At 37.1% G+C, this 22,226-nt stretch overlaps 1 protein-coding gene across 1 annotated transcript; it reads right to left on the reverse strand.

Annotated features, from left to right (window-relative positions):
- Window positions 1-24: 24 nt before the first annotated feature.
- Window positions 25-11,739, reverse strand: gucy1a1 (guanylate cyclase 1 soluble subunit alpha 1). Its single transcript, XM_041983387.1, has 8 exons — window positions 11,306-11,739; window positions 10,986-11,053; window positions 10,287-10,375; window positions 9,466-10,181; window positions 7,193-7,678; window positions 5,488-5,631; window positions 2,532-2,686; window positions 25-1,556 (listed from the first exon to the last, which is right to left on the reverse strand). Exons 1-8 carry the CDS (start codon window positions 11,543-11,545, stop codon window positions 1,418-1,420), a joined length of 2,037 nt encoding a protein of 678 aa, XP_041839321.1. The 5' UTR covers window positions 11,546-11,739; the 3' UTR covers window positions 25-1,417.
- Between the last annotated feature and the right edge of the window lie 10,487 nt (window positions 11,740-22,226).

A 22,226-nucleotide genomic window follows, 5' to 3' on the forward strand; every position in this document is an offset into this window, starting at 1 on the left:
TTTTTGTCACTGGGATTATTACTGATGCACCCGTCTAAACAGAGAAGAATTTTAATTCAACTGTTAAATACTTTATTTTATTATTATGTTATTGATATCTTAATCTACAGCTATGCAATATTTGATCGTGTTTCAAAAATATTCAATGGCCTTTAGATAATATAGGTGGAGTCAAAATCCTTATATTTGCCTCTTGAATATAATAATATCAGTATAAAGTACATTGCATTGAAAAAGCTTAAACAAACCTAAAAATACTTCAAAATTTGATGTAAGAGCATTTGCAAAGTCAGTCACTTGAGTCTGTTATGACAATATTTATTTATGTTAGTTATATTACAATGATAAAAGCATACCATTATGAGTGATAGTATAACATTCACTGTATTCTTGTTGTGTTGTAACCTCTTTATAAGGGGTGCTGTGAGACTTAAATACAGTATAGACATATTTGCTTAAAAAATAAAAACAAACAAATAATATTAAGAAACCAACGTCAATAAACCACACAAATGAATGCTTCTGTGTTTCTGCTTGTGAGATAAATCTTGATCTGATATGATTATAATCTGTATTAAAATTAATCTTGGTTTATATTATCTCTGAAACAATAACAATAATAAGAAAAAATACAACTGTTAAAAATAAACATGTACGGATATTTCATCTTTGTATGCATATCTAAGACCTGCTTGTATAGTTCCCATAAGGCACCTGGATGTAATCTGCTACGCATTGTTTCATTCGATTGAAGGTTGAATCCCACTTCATAAAATAACTTGTGTTGTTATTTTATTTTATTACACAGCACCAGCTGCATTTTAGCATAATTTATGTCGATCTAACATCAAGTTGCTTTAGCAGGTGCCTTGTCTGGGTAGCTATGAAAGGACAAGTCAGATATGTTCAGAACGCTATCTGTTCAGCTACATGATGTCAAACAAGTATTTTGTAACATATCTTGTTGTGCAGGATTAAATATTTCACTTGATTAAAAAAATGCATGTTTGTTTTTCCACATTGACTGTATATTTTCTGTATTTGCAACTCTACTTGTTAAAAATAATAAAAACAGTCGCAAAGTCCTCCTTTAACAGTTTATATATCTGGTGGCAGCGAGAAGTGAAAGCTGTGTTTTTTTTCTTCTAAATAAGCTATCAAATTGCAGAGATGACTCATTCTGGAAGAAAGATGAAGTGAGTTTTTCTCTTACTACAACTGTACAAATGGATAATTGTACAGAGACAAGACGTTTGACAGGAAACTGACATCTTGTAATGAAGCAGCTGCTGCTAGAGTTTGACTGGATAACATCAAAAATGAAACAACCCAAACCAAAGTATACAAGGCAGTTGCACTTGATCACTTGACAAGTTCCTCCATATCTAATCCTGTTGGGTCTTGCTGCAGTTTGGCTTTATTTCTTGGGGAGTTTTGAAGGTTTGAAGGCTGCCTCCAAAAAGTAACAAACACCAGGGATGTCTTCTGGGAAGTTGACAGGAAGCTCCTGTCTGCTCCTGGGAACAAAGACAAACTCTGGGCGACCCTTCAGCAATCTGGGACAAAGAGCATACAAATAAAACATGAATCTAAAAACAATGTAGCGAATTATTTGACACAAGAGGAAACACAGTTCTCGTCTAAAAGTTAAGTTTCCTGTCAAGAGCACTTTGGATCTTTTCTTTTTTTTTTTTTTTTTTCTTTTTCTTCAACAGCATTTTGTTGAAACTACGGAGACTCCTAGGGGACACTGGGAATTTTTGCAAGTGATCGACACCTCACAGCAGTCAGATTATGCCTCTAAGGCAGAGTGCAGACGAAATAATTTATATTTAAGAAAGAAGATCAAATTGTACTTTTTGAGCCAGAAGAGCCACAAGGAAAGCCAGCATTTTTTATTATTATGTATTTTTGACACAATTAACATCTTCTTAATAATAAGCTGTATTGAGCAGTTAAATACTTCACAGCCATTAAAATGAATGGAATTTGGAGGTTATTTAATAATTTACCAATAAATTATTTTAATCTCACTTTACATTCTAAACACAAGCAGCCAAAACAGTAAAGCAGCAACATGCTTGGTACTGTTTCTAAATACAGCAAACCTCACTTGCAATTTATCTGTTAAAGCACTATGTTACAACAACATGCTTTCTCTGTTAACGTGGACACAATTTTATGTGTATGTGCTCGTTATGTTGACTTGATGCTGAGAGGGCAGATGCAGACCAGAAACATCAAAAGCAACGCAGCAGAACGGCTTCAACAGACTGTGCCCGCTCTCATAGCCGTGCGATCAGTGTGTCAGATTATCCCTTTTTTGTGAGGTAACGCAAAAGAAAAAAATTCAATGTTTCCCCTAAGGGCCTCCATATGAAAGCAACAACATAATACACAGATATATACAAAGTAGAAAACAAATTGTTTTGAGATTTTGCTGAGGGAAAAAAGAATTATAAATCTTTTGGTAATTTACGGATGAGATTCTCTGATAATAATGACAACAGCTGCTTGCAGAATATCTTCACCTGTGGGTTGTAGGGCTGATGTTGATTTTCCTCGGTAGGCTGTACGATTCAAACTTGTTTGCCAAGGTGACATTGTTCCCAAAAAGGCAGTATCGTGGCATCTTCACTCCGACTACTCCAGCTAGTACTGAGCCACTGTGAAGGCCGATACGCATCTGGGGTAAAACAAAACAAAACAATAAAGAAACAGTAATCATTTCCCTAATTTATGCTTGCTTAAGATTGTGCATTTACATGAGGATCCATATATATCCTCATGCTTGAAGCCGCTGCAATGCATTTCTGTTTTCATGCTTTTATGCATTTAGCAGAATATCTAAAAGAAAGGCAGTACATCAAGCAAACAGAAATTAATAAAGACAAAAGATTGAATTTAACAAAGAATTTTAAACAGTATTAAAAATGAATTTAATAAAGATTGTATGGGCAAGAAATACAAGATATTTATTAGATATCAAGGAAGTAAATATTAGATTTTATTTAGCAACCCTAATGCTAAACAATTTTTTGAATCTGTCAACTAGTGCTGCTAGTATCTTCATGAACATTGTGTACCAAACAATCTCAGTAATGTTCAGATCAGGGCTCTAGGGAGCCATATTGAAGACAGGGGTGAATGTTTGGGGTCATGTCCAAGCAGTAGAATGAAGCTGGAATCAGCCAGATATGTTGTACAGCATGGTAAATAGGAATCATAACAGCTGATATCTGTAACTTTTCAATGATGTGGCATGCTTGTTGTATTTTCTGTGATTCCATCAGCGATAGTTATCATCATTTGAGGACTTAGTCATTTTAAAAGTTTCAGGCAGAGCCACAGCACACACTGAAGAAGTGTCCTTGATGGGAAATGGAAGTATTTAGGCTAAATATATAGCCTGGGAATCAGGGGGAAATGAGAGCTCATTCTTCATTTGTTCTGGCAGGATCTATTAGTTTGTAAATCAAACTAATTTAAAAAAAGGTCTTTCCTGTCTCACGCCAGCAACTATCATTTATCTAATAATGGGGTAGTTTGATATACTGTAAGACTGCACAGTGAGCACCACTGATGGGCATTGCTTACATATTTTGCTGTTGTGATTTGTTGTATTATGTACCATTTGTACCCACTGATAACGCCCTATCAAAATCAAACACTAATAAAGAAGTTTCAGACTGATACATATGTGTCTGACCTTACTAGGCTGAAGCACTGAACGAGGCTGAACCATATTAGGCTACTAAATACCTTAGAACATGACTGTTTTCAGGAAATCCCACATATAACTTTTACCATTAAGGCCAACCTCCGTCCCGTCACCGTCAAGAGTAACTACATGTAAAATATAAACGTGCCATTCATTAAGGAGATAGTAGTGTAGTACAAATTATGTATTTTAGTTTTAACTGTGGTCATTTTGACTTTAACACCCAATCTTATTACTTAAACCCAACCAGGAAGAAACAAAGTTTCTGTATCACATATTGTTATTATCATCTGTAACCAATGCAACCAGCAATTTGGTATCCACAGAGGTTGCATTATCATTTTCAGTCCCTAACAAATTGATATTATTGCGAAAATCCAACCAGGAAGCGACAAAAGGGTTTAGTAAAGTATACAAGAAGCCATAATAGATTGTATTTAAGGGTATGGACAAATGACAGACATGGTCATTTCAGTAGGGGAATTTGTTGGATAATTATCATTGATGCATAAATGATTTATCGATCCATTAATTCCTTAAAACCAATTGATCTCATCCAGGGACACCAAGGAGGGCAAGAATTTATGTCAGGTACTGAGAAAGAGGCAGGGCACCTGCTATCCCTGGACTAACTCAAAGGAACCTATAATCATGTACAGACACACACACACACACTCTTAGAACAACCTAATTATGGGGATACAAACTTATATTTTCTTAGTATCAGTATCAACTGATTTTCAGCTTGTTGACAAGCTGTCGGCCTCTTGTCAAATAAGATCAAATCAACTGATGATGGTGGCTGACATTAATCTTTGCTCAGAAGCCAACATGATTTAGTTACATTTAATTTTGTTGGTCCAAAAGTAATTTAACTGCTGAAAAGTTATTGAGATGGTAATGGTTTTAACTGGATTTTTTAGTTGTTTGTAACAGTCATTCCCTTTAACACGAATGCAAAAGGCTAAAATAAAGTTTTTTTGTACAAACTTTTTGGACTGATTCAAAGACAGTGTGATGAAGGGCTAGAATGTGTTATTTTCCTGGTAAAGAAAAAAAATGACAAAAACAATCTCTATCAGCTGCAAAATTTAGTCTAACAATGATATTGCTGTCAACCCAGAATATCACAATCGATGTATCCCTGGTAACGAAAGTTGCGTGCCTGGACTGTTGGAGGAGCAACCAGAGAAACCCACGCAGGCACAGGGAGAACAGCAAAGTTCAAGACACCCAGCAGGTTTGAACTGAAAAAACCTCTTGCTGTGAGGTGATTGTGCTAACTACTGTCTCCCCTAATGCCCTGACATTTAGTCAGACATCCAACCCTAACACAACATACTTTTTATTATCACACATTTGTATCAAAAGTTTAGTTCAGTAGACTTTGACCTGTCACATGACATACATACTTATATTATATATATATATATATATATATATATATATATATATATATATATATATATATATATATATATATATATATATATATATATATATATATATATATATATAAAATCCTAATTGTTTGATGAAGTGTGATTATTATAACCAGGTTATCTTTATATGGAGATTAAACTTGAAAATATTATCATTTTAATTACCTATTTACTCTGAATTACGAAATAATGTCAGCCTGAAACTGAACAGTCTGCAACAGAGGAGAAAGGATGAGTTTCTGGTTATGAAAACTTTCAAGTTGTTAGAAGTTATATAATCAGAATGAACAAGGACTATTACTGTGATTAGTACTTGACCCTCACCTGTATTGGTTCTCCAGTTGGTGTCATAACTTCATCTGAAAGCTCCATCATCCTTAAAGCCATGAGTGCTATTTGGACCGCATGGGTCTCACTCTCCTTGTGCAAACCACCAGCTACACAATAAGCATCACCGATGGTCTCCACCTGAATAGAGCGGAAGATCATTAAAATGGTTTCTGAGCTGGCAATCAAGACAGAATAAAGGCTCTCTGTAGCTTTTTGTGGCCTCTCCCTAAAGTCAAGGGTCTCCTGACAGCAGATAGTCGCATAATACTGTATCTTTTGTGGTTTCAACACCTGAAAGTCTTAAATTAACTTTTGGAAATTACTGTGACATGATAAGACAATGAAGTTTAAACACAATGATAAATGTCAAATGGAAATTCATCAATGTCTAACAGTTTGACCTCTTTTTGCAGTTGGAGACATGAAGTCAAAATATGCTGAATAAAACTTTTAACACTAACAGTCTTTGATCCTAAGTCATGTTAGAAAGCCTAGCATTTTTTCCCACTCTTGCTTTGTGTAAATCTGGACTGGAGAGCACTCAGCTATGTGGCCAAGACAAAGTGAATCTATTTTTGGGCTCATGCATGTGGAGTGGAAACAGGGTCCTCAAGAAACCTCTGACTTCCTAGCGTTTTACGAGATCTTTGTCAAACATGCTTCTCTTTTTGTTATGCTTCTGTGACACATTGATTACATTATCCAACCTCCCTGCAGATAAGCAGCCTTTGGCAGGCGCTAGAATAGCTGGTTGAGTTACCATCACAGCGTGTCTCCCAAACACAAAATGGAATTATCTTGACAGAAAAACTAAAATCAGAGATAGCACTTAATGCACTTCTGCATGATCTGGGCAATTACTACATTTATATAATTCTTAATTGTTGAAAGATTTTTTTATGCTTAATGTTGCAATTTCATCTCATTGACCTGTTGCTAATTAACCTAATAAGTAGCTACATGTTTCTCCAGCTTCTTCTATTAGTACCTCTTACTTTTCCAGCCTTTTGTCGTCCCTACCCTCTTTGGGATTTGTCCCTGCCATCAAATTAAAGATGAACTAATATTTTTCATGAAAGCATAAAACTCACTATCCTATCTCCAAAACGGTCATTTTTCAAAAAATGAAAAAAACAGTTTGGTTTTGTAATAACTGGACATAATGTCATCAAACTTTGTATAGCGTTTTAATCATATATCTTTGGTTAAATATTTGTAGAACAACAGACAGACATAAAGGGTGACCAATAGCACTGATTTATGAAGGAAAACAAAAATAACGAATTTTAGACAAAGGAGGTTTTTGCCCAACAGCAACGCTATGCTTTTACTGTACATAAAATATTAATTAGGGAAATTTGCAAATCATTGCATTCTATTTATATTGACATTTTGCACGGATCCAAACTCAGGGTTGTAAATTAGGCATGACTGAATTTTATGTAACTCAACATACTTAACAGTAGAGAGATAACGGAAATATCATTTTAGAGTGTAAATTAATTGCACAAGTAAAACAGAAATTATGATTCTAGTTGTTTTTTGTTTAAAAAAAAAATACTAAGGCTGAAAGATTCTATAAGGTATTGAACTTGTTAATGAACCAGTTGAACCAAAAGACTGAAAATGGATATTTCTTTGGAAAAAGTGCATCATTATCCCTTTGTCCTAAAATACATCTTTAAAATATTATGCCTACCTTATAAACATCAAGCTCTCCACACTGGTGGTCAAACCTGGTGTACAAGTCATTGAGCATGGTGATCACTTGCATTGGCGTACAGAGTGAGCAAACAGCCGTGAAGCCCACAATGTCAGAGAAGAGCATCGTGACCTGGTCAAACTTTTTGGCCTGGACTGTTTCACCCTGCCATAGCTGCTGCGCTACTGTGCCTGGGAAGATGGAGAAGAGGAGGTCCACTGTCTTCTTCTTCTCTTCCTCCAGAGCTTGGTGAGCGTGCTCCAAGGCTGCCTTGGCTTTCCCCAGCCGCTTCTTCAAACCATCCTGGGCTTTGGCCTGTTCACCAACCAGGACCACATCCCGCAGCGCATTATGAATAGGGATGTCAGACATGTAGAGACCGCGGCCTGTTAGCTCCTCCAATTTGTCCACACATGGTGAGCCCAAGAACAAGATGGCGTTTGACTCTGACACATAAATCATCTGACCTTTAAGGTCCATGAGCTGAAAGAAAAATAAGCAAAATTGTTTTAAAGGTTAGTTTTAGTCAAAATTGGGCACATGATTTTTTTTTTTAATAATTATGAGCCTTTGCACTGAAATAACTTGATCTTCACAAAATGATAGTAAGAATTATATTCAGATTACCAAAAACACTGCATCCAGATATAAAATTATATTACCCTTTCACTGACATCTGTGGTATTTATGTGCGCATTCACAGATTCTCTCAAGATCCCTGTTTCTACAATGCTTACATCTGTGTAAACAGAGAAAAATTAAAATAAACTTGTCAAATTTGGTATTTCTGAGATAGCAGCTGTATGCAGCTTTCCAGAACAGTAAGCAAAACTAAAAAGATCTATTTATATTCCAGTGGAGCAGAGGTTAAAAAAGTTGCATTTAAATCAAATTTTTTATTAATCACATTGCAAAGGGGCTAAGAGGAATGCCAGAACCAGCTCAGTCTGTGCACAGCTACAGTCCTGATTGAAATGTTAGATCTAAACAATTATTTTCAGCAATGCCAAGCTTCATATTTGGTTCAGACATTAACCTCCTGACTACCAGTAGTTCAAATTTGTCCTCTGTGGGGGACATTTGTAAACTTGTAAATTTGTGAATATCTCCCACCCACTGCATTCTACTGAGTTAACTCCTTTTGCTATCTACAGAGGACGTTTAGGGCTTTTCAATGATACCAAACGTGAAGGGGCTTTGGTACGTTTTGGTAACAAAAAAAAATGTGATTGGACAGTATTGTTTTTCCTGGTAGTCAAGTGGTTAATGGTGTCCAGAGGTTGAATCCTATCAGCTTTGGTAACTGACCATTTTATCCTGAGGTGCCACGAAGCTGAATGTTGTGGTGCAGTGATGGTGTGTTATTAAATCTAGCGACAACATTCATACAGTATTTATAAACTCCTTCAATTTCACCGTCAGGCCTGAATTTATATCTTCCCAGTATTTCTGTTTATGACCAAAACACTGGACAGATCAAGAACATTTCCATCAGTCTCAGTTGTCTCTGACCTGTTACATGCTAATCCCAAGTGTTATGTGAGGATGTCATCAGGATGTAGTAATTAAAAAATGAAATACAGATTTTGATAATGAATAAAATGGGTGATGCTTAAACAGTATTAGTCACAGAAAAATGCAAGTTTGCTTCATCCTGATACCTTCCTCTCATCAGTTCTTGTCTTTACTTTTTACCAGAAAAGATTCACTTTTTTATCCAACAGTTTGTTACTTCATAGAGTTTTTTTGTGTTGCTACAGACTGTGGGACTGATTTAAAACTATAGCATTATTCATAATAATCATGTCATTTCCACTGGCATTGTAGTCATGTTTGTGCTCATTAGACTGTAAGTAACACATCATCGACCCCAGATGGAAGACACTGCTACGTCTGTTTACTCACCCTCTCACTGATTCCTACCTGTTTTACACTACTGTCACGTTTACTCACTGATCATTTTTTTTCTTGTCATGGCGACTGATTGTTGCACACTCTTACAGAAATAGCATGAGCATGGCTATGCCTTTGATGGATAAAATGGTTTGACATTTGCTTCTGATCTCCACTGGGGGTTTATGTTGATCTCTACCTCTGGCCAAGTGCTCTCAAGTATACTACTAATAGGCTCAACTGCTTGTAAACAGCTCAAATTTTTTTCCCTTCTGTCTCCCTCCATTTATTATCAACATAATTGTGAGAGAACCTTTTCCACCTCATTACTCACTAATGTCACTTTTGAAGTTTTTCTCACAGATATGTCCACATACCTTCCCTGTGTTATCTGCGGTGGCGACTCCGTGTTTGATCCGAATGATAAACTGTGCATTCAGCATGGTCAGGATGCCCTGAAAGGTACATTTAATTTGGGGGGATACAATAGAGAAGTGTTCTTGAAATGTGGAAGACCGTCTCAGTCCTTCTTTTCTGGTAAGTCTCTTCCTGAGCCCATGTCCTATTTGTACCAGAACCAGGTCCTGGTCCAGAATCAGATGGAATGGAAAGATAGTGGAGAAGAGAGAGGTAGGAAGGGTCCCAGCTGATGTGGCCCGTAATGGACTGGGGCTAAGTGTTTTGGCATCTTTAACTACAACTGTGTACAGAAGACTAGGCTGTGGGCTGGACTGCAAGATGCTGTCTTTAGCATTGAGGGGTCCTTTCAACACATCCACAGTTGTGTGGTACAGCAGGCGGGCAGCAGCTTTGATAACTCCGGGGAAAAAGAGCTCAGTGGTGGGGCATGGGTTGAAAAAATAGACAATAAGCAGACCTGGGTCCTTGTCTAAACACAGCACCGATGGTTCGTTTACACAATCCTCTCTGTCCAGGTTGGGCAGCATGCTGCTCTGTTTTAGCAGCACATTGAAACTGTTGAGAAAGTCGTGCAGTGCTCCCCCCACCACTCTCAAAATGTGCCTGTCCTCTTCGTAACACATGTTGAAGACCTCCTCGCCAAAAGCAACTATCAAAGCCTCCATTGGGATTGCTGTTTGATACAAAGGGGGAAAACAGGTGAAGATCTGATGCATGACCCAGTGCTCTAAAAAGCCAGTTACATGTTGTGCATAATAAACATGAGCATTGTTGTTACCTGTTTTGGCTGAGTAACTTTTCATCATCTCTACTAAATGCTCTGGTTCCTCGCTGCAACTCTGGTAGTGAGTACAGCAAATTGCAGGACTGGAAGGTCAAGAAATATCTAATTCAGGCTGTGCTCAGAGGATCTGTTTTTTTTTTTTTTTTTTTTTTTTTTTTCAGTTCAATCAATTCATCAGACTTGGAATGAAATGATAATAAAGATTATTTTTAGTTATGCATTTTTCAAGGATTTTTACTCTCATGTGAATGATTTCAAAGAGGATAACACCCAAAATACTCGGTCTGCTGTCATGACCAACAAGCAGATTCTAACATTGGAGTAGCTTTTAAATATTCAGGAACACAAATATTTACCATTTGTGGACAAATAATTGGCCATGAGACAGACAGTTTTATCTCCATGTGTTGAATTATAAGGAGAAAATATTGTGAAGATTGTGTCTGCCATCATCGTTTTCAGGGGATTTGTAAGCCATTTCTCTTTTTCTCCTGGTATCCATAGCAGCCTGAGTCTGTATCCCGCCTCATTGTTGTTGTCCTAATTAGTATGAGTCTGGTCGTGAGACTGACAGCAGGAATTTGTAAGGTATTGGTAAACACTATAATCATTTTTGACTACAAGAAAGCATGCTGTGGTGTAAGTGGTAAGAAAACATGACCAATAAATAAATAAAGATACAAAACAACTTACCTCTCAGAGTCCCTGTTGTGATCTCCTAGTGCCATCATTCGCTGAAGGGCAGTGTGCAGTCTTTGAAACTGTATTACAAAGTGTCCGGCAAGTTAAAGGTCATCGTCCATTAAGACTTAATATTACATGCGCCTATGTGCTATTTAATGATTGTAGAATTACCATTTAATTATCTCAGGTGAACAAGCAGGCATACTGTCTATGCCTCAAGACAAAAAATGCGACAACGCAAACTGCTGGAGATGACAGATCATCACATTTCTACTAAACAAGCTGCAGTACAGTCGCATGAGGTGCAAACTAATGCATTTAGAACTCACCTCTGGACATGCCAATTTTCGAACGCTCTCCCCAAGAGTATGCAGGTTAACTTTGGCTCTTCTTGTCTTCTGTCGAGGTACATCCTCACTAATTTTTCCGTGCACGTCCTTAGAAATAGGCAATAAATCCGCAGCGTCACTTGAGCGTTCTTCAAAGTCTCCGAGCTCATTATTTTTGGCGCTGCTGGAGAATGGACACTCTCCGGATATCTTCAGTTCTTTCAGCTTGGCGCAGAACATCTTCCCTGCCGAGCAGTCTCCTGTCTCTGCTCTCTTATCTAGTTTCAGAGGGAGACAGATGTGGTCGCGCAGCAGCAGACTCAAGAAATCCCATCATCTCGTGTGCTCAACCATGGTACCTTCGTCCTCGCAACGCGCTGAATCAAATGATCAGTGCCAAAGCACCAAAGCCAGAGACATACAATATTTATTGAAAACTGCATGGGCAAATGATGGCAGGGGCACTTTCACTGAAAAAAGCCAATGAGAAACTGGATGGGGAGGGGGGAGGGGTTGGGGGGTGGTAGTAGGGCAATCCATGAGCAAATGGGGCTGGTGTATCTAAAGAACCTATCAGCAAAGAAGATAAATTATTTCCAGCCGACTGCTCGCATGCAAACATTTTTTTCTTCTCTGGTTTTCTTTTTCTTATTCTTCTTGTTATTTTATCCTAAGGCATGCAAATTCGAGGAAATGATGCACAGAATCTTGTAAGACTTGTATACGCCCAAAAATACTTATGTATATATATACATATACTTATTCATTCATTCATTCGTTCATTCATTCATTCCAGTTACAAAATGATTATTGATGTGTTTTTGCCACTGATCCTGGCAAGTTGTGACAGACAGCAAGGTCAAAGAGGAACTTCATTGTCTTTATTGGGTCAATGTTGGTTCAAGGCACTCAAACTCAGTTTTCTTGTACGAAGGGTCATATCCAGACCCTTCCACTGACTTCATATCAGTAATTCATAAATGAGTCAAATGATCTACAAACTTTCTACCAATACAGTTTCTTTCAGTCAACTAATAATTACAAGACTTTGATTGCTTTATTATTAATATTAATGATATAGTGATAAGCAGTGCAAATCACTATTAGCATTTCTTTCTATTGTATTTTTATTTATTGAAGCCTTGCCTCACAAAGCTTTATGAAATTATACTGACAATATTAACTATATTAATTCTAAAAATAATAAATAATAAAAAAAAAACTCACATAATGGTCCTGTTTGTGGCTTTGCATAAGCCTGTAACTTCACTGGACAAAATTTAAGACACTTCATTTCACAAATTGCTGCTAGCTACATCAAATATACTGGAACAGAAATGTGATATATTTTTAAATAAATTTGGTAAAATATATTAATCATCATTAGCACATGAGTTATTTAATTTTGGCACAGGAAAAAAATCAAGAGTATCATCAAGTGAATCAGATTAGTGCAATTACAGCCAATTCAGGAAATATTTCAGTACTGAGTAGACATGTAGTCAGAAATAGACTTGGCAGACCTTGATAAGACTGCAGGTCTATTCATTGGCCTTGTTTGGCCTGAAAAGGCAATGCCACATTCTGAGATTTTATTTAAACCCCCACTAAATAAAAGCATCCTCATTTCTGACTTAAATGGCAGCATAACAGGGAGGTAAATTTTGTCTTCATGGATCAGAGATACCTGGGTTTTTTTCTTCCTTATTTCAGTGAGGACAGTGATGTAACTAAGACATCCAACATTAAAACCGAAAGACCAGAAATCAAAGTTTAATACTTTCATTTGCTTCTAATATAGCTGCAGCAGAGTAATTAATTAAACTGCTGATGTGAGCTGAACATAGCCCATACTGAAATGTGAGGGTGTGATGGCTGCATTTACAGCCACAGTGGTAACCTGTAATGGACAGTATACACACACTTATACATTGTTTTCATATTGGATTTTATTTACAGAGCACAATATGATTTTGTTTGACATTAGTTTAATTTAATCATTAACATGTAATCTAAAAATGGCACATGTTTTAGTTGATATTGTGGTGTTATAATTTATTTTACTTTTGAGTTGTTTCAGTGGCTCCAGTCGCTTGGCTTGGGAACCAGCAGGTGGCCACAGGCGGAGCCAACTAATTGGACCAGACACACCAGCATAAACTGGGGTTTCCTTTGCTAGCTTAGTTATGTTTTTGTGTTTCCCCTTTTTGTTTGGGCTCATCAACCACGATTTAAGTTTACCCTTGTGTCTCATTTGTTAGGTCAGTTTGTTTCATTTGTTTGTTTGAATTATTTTTGCCACAAATTGTTATGTTGACCTCTTTTATGGGCCCGATTACTCACTTATTTAGTAAATTGGTTTTGGATTACTTTTTTAGAGTTAAAATAAAACCCCCTTTTTTTAACTTTAAAACTGTGCCTTACTGTCCGTCATTGCTTGGTCCATCATATTTGATGTCAGTAGTGGGAACTTGTAGTGTAAGATTTTTTTTGTTTTTGTTTTTTTTTCTACATTCCCTCCCTACATACTGGAGAAAACAGGAAGGAGTGGTAAAGGAGCAAAAGGAGATGGTCAAAACCAGCCTGTTGGAGAGGAGCTTACTCATGGAGAAGAGGTATATGGAGCCTCTGGAGGCCAAGGTAGGGAGCCAACCATGTCTGAATTGGTGTCTATTCTCTGTTCTCATGGGCGCCAGCAGGAGGAGGTAAGACAGAGGGAGGACTTTGCCCACCAGGAACAGTGTTTTAGAGCACTGCAGCATCAGTTCCAGCTCCTGCAGATGGGAGTGCAGTCTCAGAACCTACCAAGGATGAACCCTCTGAAACTGATAACCCTCCCTGTGCGGACTCCAGTGGTGAGGAAATGCATGCTCCACCAGGTCAGTCTTGTTTTGTTTTGTTTTGGTTTGTTTTTAGCCCAGATTGGCGACATTAACATTGAACACTTTCTAATGACTTTTGAACGCATTGCTCTGGCTTGCCAGTGGCAGGACCAAGACTGGGCTTTTCATCTGGTTCCGCTACTGACGGGGAAAGCAAGAGTGCGTATGTTCACATGGATATGGATGGTTCTTTACAGTATGACAAAGTTAAGGCAGTTAACATTCTACAGAAGTTATGATATCAATCTTGAGACGTACAAACAGAGGTTCTATTTTCTGGAAGTTAAATTGGATGAAAATCCAAAAGAACTGTATGCACACCTAAAAGAGCTGTATGGGAAATTAATAAAGCCAAAAGAAAAAACTGTACAAGAGATTGGTGAAATTATTATTCTGGAACAATACTTGAGAATGCTGTCCTGAGTTACAGGTCTGGATCAAGGAACATAACCCAAACTCTGCTGCAGAGGCTGCACAGCTGGTGGACGTGTTTGTGGCAGTATGGTGAAAAGGACTGCCTTGAAGTACCACAGCATGGAAGACGAAACACATTACCAGAAAGCGGGTGTGAGTAGACTTCCAAGGAGCCAGTCAATCAGTGTGTCCATGAGATCTTCAGCCAAATCTGTGATTGGCTACTTGTGTGGCCACACAAAGCCAATGTATCCCAGAAATTCTGCAAAGATAACACAATTGTGTTATGTTCCCCAACAGAGTATTGAACCAAAAATTGAGTTTAATAATGGGTTAAAGATGACATCTGTTGAGCTTAATGGCAGAACATTAAAGGCTCTTATTGATTCAGGAAGTACTCAGACTCTTGTGCACAGATTTTGTCCCAGCTAATAAAGTTAACATTACTGACACAATCTTTGTTGGCTGTGTTCATGGTGATGAAAAGCCATATCCGACAGCAGATATGTACATCAAGGTACAAGGACAAACTTACCTTTTAAATATTGGGGTTGCTGAAAACCTGCCATTTACAGCTGTGTTGGGTCGAGATTTACCTGGGTTATTTGACTTGATAATTGTTGTCATGCGCGTAATGTTGCAGTAACTAGAGCTCAGGTCAAGAGAAATCTTCTCACACAATTGGTGCCCTGCCTTTTTATGATACGGACTTGGACACAACACCCGGGAAGTCTGGTAAGTCACGCAGACAAAGAAGGATGGAGAAATTCCAACACACTGTCAAGATTTCCTCTAACACTGAGCCTGAGTTGCCTTTGGATTTCAAAATCCCTAATATTGGTGAAATGCAATGAGATGATCCTGAAGGTCCGATCGAGATGTCGGCAGCAGAGAGGAGTTTTTGCTGAAAAATGGTGTTCTTTATCGTCAGCAGGGGTCAGCATTGCAGCTGATGGTCCCTAAAGCAGTCCAGGAGGTTGTGTTAGCTTTTGGGTCACTCCATTCCCTGGGCTGGCCATTTGGGAAAGCACAATACCATGACCCGCATCAGGAAATATTTTCACTAACCTGGATTTTGGACGTATGTGGCCTTGTTCTGTAAGAGCTGTTCTCAGTGCCAAAAGTCCTCCCTGAAAATCCCCTCAAGAGCTCCAATCCAGCCATTCCTGTTCACGGTTAACCACATCCCTGGCAAGGACAACTGCACGGCGGACTGTCTCTCTCGCTGCCCCAGCAGCTGATTTGAAGAGGAGGAGTGTTTGTAATGGCTGCATTTACAGCCACATAAATGATAACCTGCAATGGACAGTACTACACACACTTATATTGTTTTCATATTGGATTTAATTTACAGACCACTATATGATTTTATTTGACATCAGTTTAATTTAATCATTACCATCACATGTAACACTACACATCAATATCATTCACACAGTAAAGCGTGGTGATGACATCATCGCTATGTGGAGATACTTTACTATGACAGGCTCATAACTGAAAAACAAAAGTCAGAAAAAACCCTTTCAAGAGTTTTCAGGGCCTGAAATCAAGGTGAATGTTTATATCAGAATGTTCAGTATATCAGATATTTGCTGGGTGGCTTTCACAAAATTAAATTAAAATTAAATGCAAAACATGGATGACCCAGCTTAAATTTTAATATTAGAAAAATGATTGTGCACCAGTTTTCAGCTAACCTGTTTCGCTTGATAATTTTACAAAGAAAAAGGAAGAAACATGCAAGTGAAAGTTCTGCTAAACAGATCAACAAAACCTGAGCCTGTCTTTGCAGCAAAATGCGCTTTAGCCCTAAATCATGTAAAGGATTTGAATAATTTTTCATTTATATTATATATATAGAGATTGAAAATGAAATGAATGAAATCATGGATTTTATATATACAGTCATGGACAAAATTGTTGGTACCCTTCGGTTAATGAAAGAAAATATCACAATGGTCACAGAAATAACTTGAATCTCACAAAAGTAATAATAAATAAAAATTCTATGAAATTTAACCAATGAAAATCAGGCACTGCTTTTCAACCATGTTTCAACAGAATTATTTAAAAAAATAAACTCATGAAACAGGCCTGGACAAAAATGATGGTACCCCTACAAAAGACTGAAAATAATGTGACCAAAGGGACGTGTTAATCCAAGGTGTGTCCACTAATTAGCATTACAGGTGTCTACGATCTTGTAACCAGTCAGTGGGCCTATATATAGGGCTACAGGTAGTCACTGTGCTGTTTGGTGACATGGTGTGTACCACACTCAATATGGACCAGAGGAAGCAAAGGAAAGAGTTGTCTCAGGAGATTAGAAAGAAAATTATAGACAAGCATGTTAAAGGTAAAGGCTATAAGACCATCTCCAAGCAGCTTGATGTTCCTGTGACTACAGTTGCACATATTATTCAGAAATTTAAGATCCATGGGACTGTAGCCAACCTCCCTGGACGTGGCCGCAGGAGGAAAACTGATGACAAATCAAACAGACGGATAATACGAACGGTAACAAAAGAGCCCAGAAAAACTTTTAAAGAGAATAAAGGTCAACTTCAAGCTCAAGGAACATCAGTGTCAGATCGCACCATCCGTCGTCGTTTGAGCCAAAGTGGACTTAATGGGAGACGACCAAGGAGGACACCATTGTTGAAAACAAATCATAAAAAAGCCAAACTACATGTTGACAAGCCACAAAGCTTCTGGGAGAATGTCCTATGGACAGATGAGACAAAAATGGAACTTTTTGCCAAGGCTCATCAGCTCTATGTTTACAGATGGAAAAATGAAGCATATGAAGAAAAGAACACCGTCCCTACTTTGAAACATGGAGGAGGCTCTGTTATGTTCTGGGGCTGCATTGCTGCATCTGGCACAGGGTGTCTTGAATCTGTGCAGGTACAATGAAATCTCAAGACTATCAAGAGATTCTAGAGAGAAATGTGCTGGCCAGTGTCAGAAAGCTTGGTCTCAGTCGCAGGTTATGGGTCTTGCAACAGGACAATGACCCAAAACACAGCTAAAATCACCCAAGAATGGCTAAGAACGAAACATTGGACTATTCTAAAGTGGCCTTCTATGAGCCCTGACCTAAATCGTATTGAGCATCTTTGGGAGGAGCTGAAACATGCCGTCTGGAAAAGGCTTCCTTCAAACCTGAGACAACTGGAGCAGTTTGCTTATGAGGAATGGACCAAAATACCTGCTGAGAGGTGCAGAAGTCTCACTGACAGTTACAGGAATTGTTTGATTGCAGTGATTGCCTCAAAAGGTTGTGCAACAAAATATTAAGTTAAGGGTACCATCATTTTTGTCCAGGCCTGTTTCATGAGTTTATTTTTTTAAATAATTCTGTTGAAACATGGTTGAAAAGCAGTGCCTGACTTTCATTGGTTAAATTTCATAGAATTTTTATTTATTATTACTTTTGTCAGATTCAAGTTATTTCTGTGACCATTGTGATATTTTCTTTCATTAACCGAAGGGTACCAACAATTTTGTCCATGACTGTATATATATATATATATATATATATATATAATATGTATATATAGTGGTACATATATATATATATATATATATACCACTCTAAAATTCATGCTTTCATTCAGCCATTTCAGAGAGAGGAATTTTTAGAAAAAGATAGAATTTGCCTGAATTCATACATGAATCTAAACGCAAATCTGAAAACTTCCTGTGGACACTTGGGTAAATCCAAATTAATCTCTCTTCCCGCATTTCATCTGTTTATTTATTTTTCAAGGATGTATGTAGGAAGATCACGCATTGCAATAAGCTAAAGTTGGAGCGAAAATTAAAGTAAAAGTCTGTAGTTCTTTAGAATCACATTTCACTTTCTAGCATGACAGATACATTCAAGATTTTCTCTACCAGCGCTTTATCAGGCAAATAATGCAAAGGAACTGCTCTTTTGCATTTGCCTTTTAAATGTCTGATGGGAAATTAGGGAGTAGTATCTTCAGGCACATCTTGCAGCCTATCCTCAGGTCTTAGTGACCCATCTGCTACCACAGAGGTGACAGCTGCTACTGCTGCCTCTCATCAGGACCCAGAGGAGACAGCAGCCGCTGCAGTGGCATGAACCAACATATTTTTCATGATTATAAGGAACATAGACCCTCAAATCTCTGCCAAGATGGGACAGTGGATCAAGCATCAGTCTTTAAAAGATCAGTAACATATTTTATAAGCACAACATGGCTAACAAAAATATGCTTATGGGGGCACAACATCTGTAATGCTAAAATGTCTCTAACTGTTGAAGGGCTTTGACAGTAGAAGCCTTGCTAGATGGATGAAAAAAGGATTGATTCTAGCATTTAGAAAGTAGTTGACAACTTTTTATAAAATTCCTTCTGCTGAACATTTTTCTTTTAAATTTGTACTTCTATGTTATTTCAGGGCAGATTTAAAAACGTACCCATCCATTTCTTTAAAACGATTCAGTTTAGTTTTAAACTATGTTCAAAAACAAAAAATTTAGATTATTTAACAAAATTTTATAAACGTTTACCGCAAACGTGTGCATTCATGGTGAAGTCAGATCAAGTCTACTTAGCTGTCACAGCTGCACAAAAAAATTGTGTATGTTTGCGCTGTCACATCCTGACATATGTCTTTTTGTCATACAAACAAAAGAAAGATATACTTTGCTATGTGCATAAGATAAATGTGCTTTCTTAAAGAGCATGACTTATATTTTGCCTCCACACATACACTTGTAGAGATACAAATGTTCTGTTTATGACACGAACAGAGAAGGCTAATCTCATCACAAATCAAGCTAAGCACGCTAAGCCCACAGAAACCTGACAGAAATGACTTCTTAGTGTAACTATGTACATCTTGAAGCTGAACTTGGTTTAACAAGAGGAAACTTTTTGCAACAGTGAGGCACATAGAGATTTTCATAAGAATATTTTAGTAAATCTGTTCATATTATGCACACTTATGGATTATTAATCAATATTCTGAGTGCACATCTGGTACACAAATTTAATATGCAGAAAGCAAAGTTTTTCTTTTCTGATTTTTCAAATAAAAAGCAAAACAAACAAAAACTAATGTTTTCAAAAACAGTTTTTAGATTAAACTGTAAATTCACATTTAATTACAACATTACAACAACATTTAGATGAATGAGTGCACATAAATAATTGTTGCAACTCTTTTCTAGTAATCTTTACAAAGGCTTGATGAGTTTGTCCAGAAACATCGTAAAGATAAAACACCACTGACCCGAAACTGGCCTCATTTTCAGCTCTACTTCCTGGCATGCTCCATTTGACTTTGACAGCATTGCTAAGAATAGCTAAATTTAAAAAATTAAGTTTTAAAATATATTCGAATGTCAGTCATTTTCAAGAGGTTGTTTAAGTCACAATTGCAATGTGATTAATCCATTATTTCTTTGTTCAAAAGTGTCCTTTATTATTATATATTTCTTAATTTTGTAATGTTTTCTCATTTATCCAGACAACGTGTTCTGCATGCAAGTTTCTTTTTTTATGTGGGATAGAAGCAGATAAAAGGTGAAAGTTCAAAAGGTCGCACTTGTGCATGCGTGACAGCTCCATAGCCCTGTGTCCACTTACTCTGTCTCCCTGCCTGGCTTGTGGCATGCAAGGCTCTCATTAATACCCAGAGCAAATGTGAAAGAAGAAATCCAAGAAAGGTTTAGCATGTTAGCAAGTGTTGCATAAGAATGGTGACATGGGCACTGAAGCTGGAATAATTATATATTTTATGCTTCACTCAGTTCTTGTAAAGCTGAACCAGCACAGAAATTACACAGCAACTGAAGATTTTACAGTATGCTCATTAGCTGTGAGAAGAGTTTTCTGAAGCTGTGGTGTCCCTGGTACTAATTTATTTATTGCATGACCCCAAATACAGACTTTGTTGATACTATGGCATTATAGCTTCATTCTGTGCCTGCTTTTAAAAAAAAAAGAGCGAGAGATCTATTATTACTATTATAACTATTATAACACTGCCGTAAACAGAGTTTTTGGAGTCTAACATCTCATTGTAATTTTTTGTTTCAGAATATTCATTCTATGTGTTTGAAGTATGTCTTATTAATTGTAAACTATATGTCAAATTAGCTGACATGTTAACAGTTATTTAAAAATCAATTTCACGATTTTAATTTTTTTTTTTATTAATAAATAACTACTGATTATATAAACAGGTGAGTCTCTGTTTGCTGCAAAATTTTGACTTCAGGACCTTTGGAAAATATGTTTATGTTTTTAATATTTTGTTCCAACACTGACATGTTTAACAATACGATATTCATAATGGTCAAGCTCAGGGAAGGATAAAATAAATAATTACAGGTAGTTTTCTTAAACATTGTCTCTGAATGTGTTCCACACTGTTACAGACATTTACATAAGACCGCAAATAATTAAACATGTAAATATTGATCAATAATAACATTTTCTTGCAAAGAGTATTTCCTTTTTGCTATCATAATATGTTTTATTCTTGAAACTAACAGACCATTTGGTTAAGAACTACTAGATCTCTGGTTTTTTTTTTACCCATTTTTACTGACAGCATGTAAAATATTGGTAGTTTTAAGACCTTTACCTACATTTGCATTTAATGTTCTTCATTTCCGACCATAGCACAAAAAAAAATCACATTACTTTTTTCTTTTTTCTTTTTTTTAATGGAAACTTTACTAAACAAGTTGAAATGAAACATAACACATGGGGCAAAAGACTATACACCGGGTGGAAAGTCTTTGTTTCAGATTCTAAAATTTGATAATTTCATATGTGTGTGTGTGTGTGTGTGTGTCCTGGGTCCCCTGACGCTTTCTTGTCATGGGATCGAGGAGGTCTTTGAAGTATTTTTTCCACCAACCCACAACATTCCAAGTCAAGGTCAGCCCCCCCCATCTACACTGTATACAGTATTAATGGAGCACTGCTTCAACCTCTGAGCCAGTGGATGGTGGACCGGAAGTCATTCTCTTTGGCCTCTCTAAACTCTTTCTATCCCCAGCCTGGCCCCATGGGCAAAGGCCAGGTCACCAGGCCTGGCTCCAGAGGAGGACCCTGGTGACCCACAAAGGAAACCTGGATCTTTGTCTGGTCCCTCCCCTAGAGACCTATTTGCCATGGGTGACCGTACCAGAAGCATAATGTGAAAATACACACACACCTATACAAATGAAGTTAATAATGTTATTATAATTATTACTCTCCAACCTAATTTAAGTCTATGAACCTAGCAGGGTGGACTTTTTTTAATTAATCTAGCTGTAGCTCTTAAACTGATCGACTTTTAGTTAGCTAGCCTTCAACAGAATAACATACCTTCAATAACTAAATCTATTCTCTCTCTCTCTCTCTCTCTCTCTCTACTGAATAAACATTTCACATAATTTGCCATAATAGTGTGGAAGTTTAGGAGTGCCTCATACAGGTATAACATATTTTATAAATAAATAAATAAATAAGGTAATGCGAGAGTGACAGTTGAAGCTTAACTCGTTTCCAACACTTGGGAAACGTCCTATACCATGGGACTTTTTCAATATAAAGAAAATAGCAAATAAGAAATTTAGTTTAACCAGA

The sequence above is a fragment of the Melanotaenia boesemani genome, chromosome 4 (assembly GCF_017639745.1).
Source record: "Melanotaenia boesemani isolate fMelBoe1 chromosome 4, fMelBoe1.pri, whole genome shotgun sequence".
NCBI lineage: Eukaryota > Metazoa > Chordata > Actinopteri > Atheriniformes > Melanotaeniidae > Melanotaenia > Melanotaenia boesemani.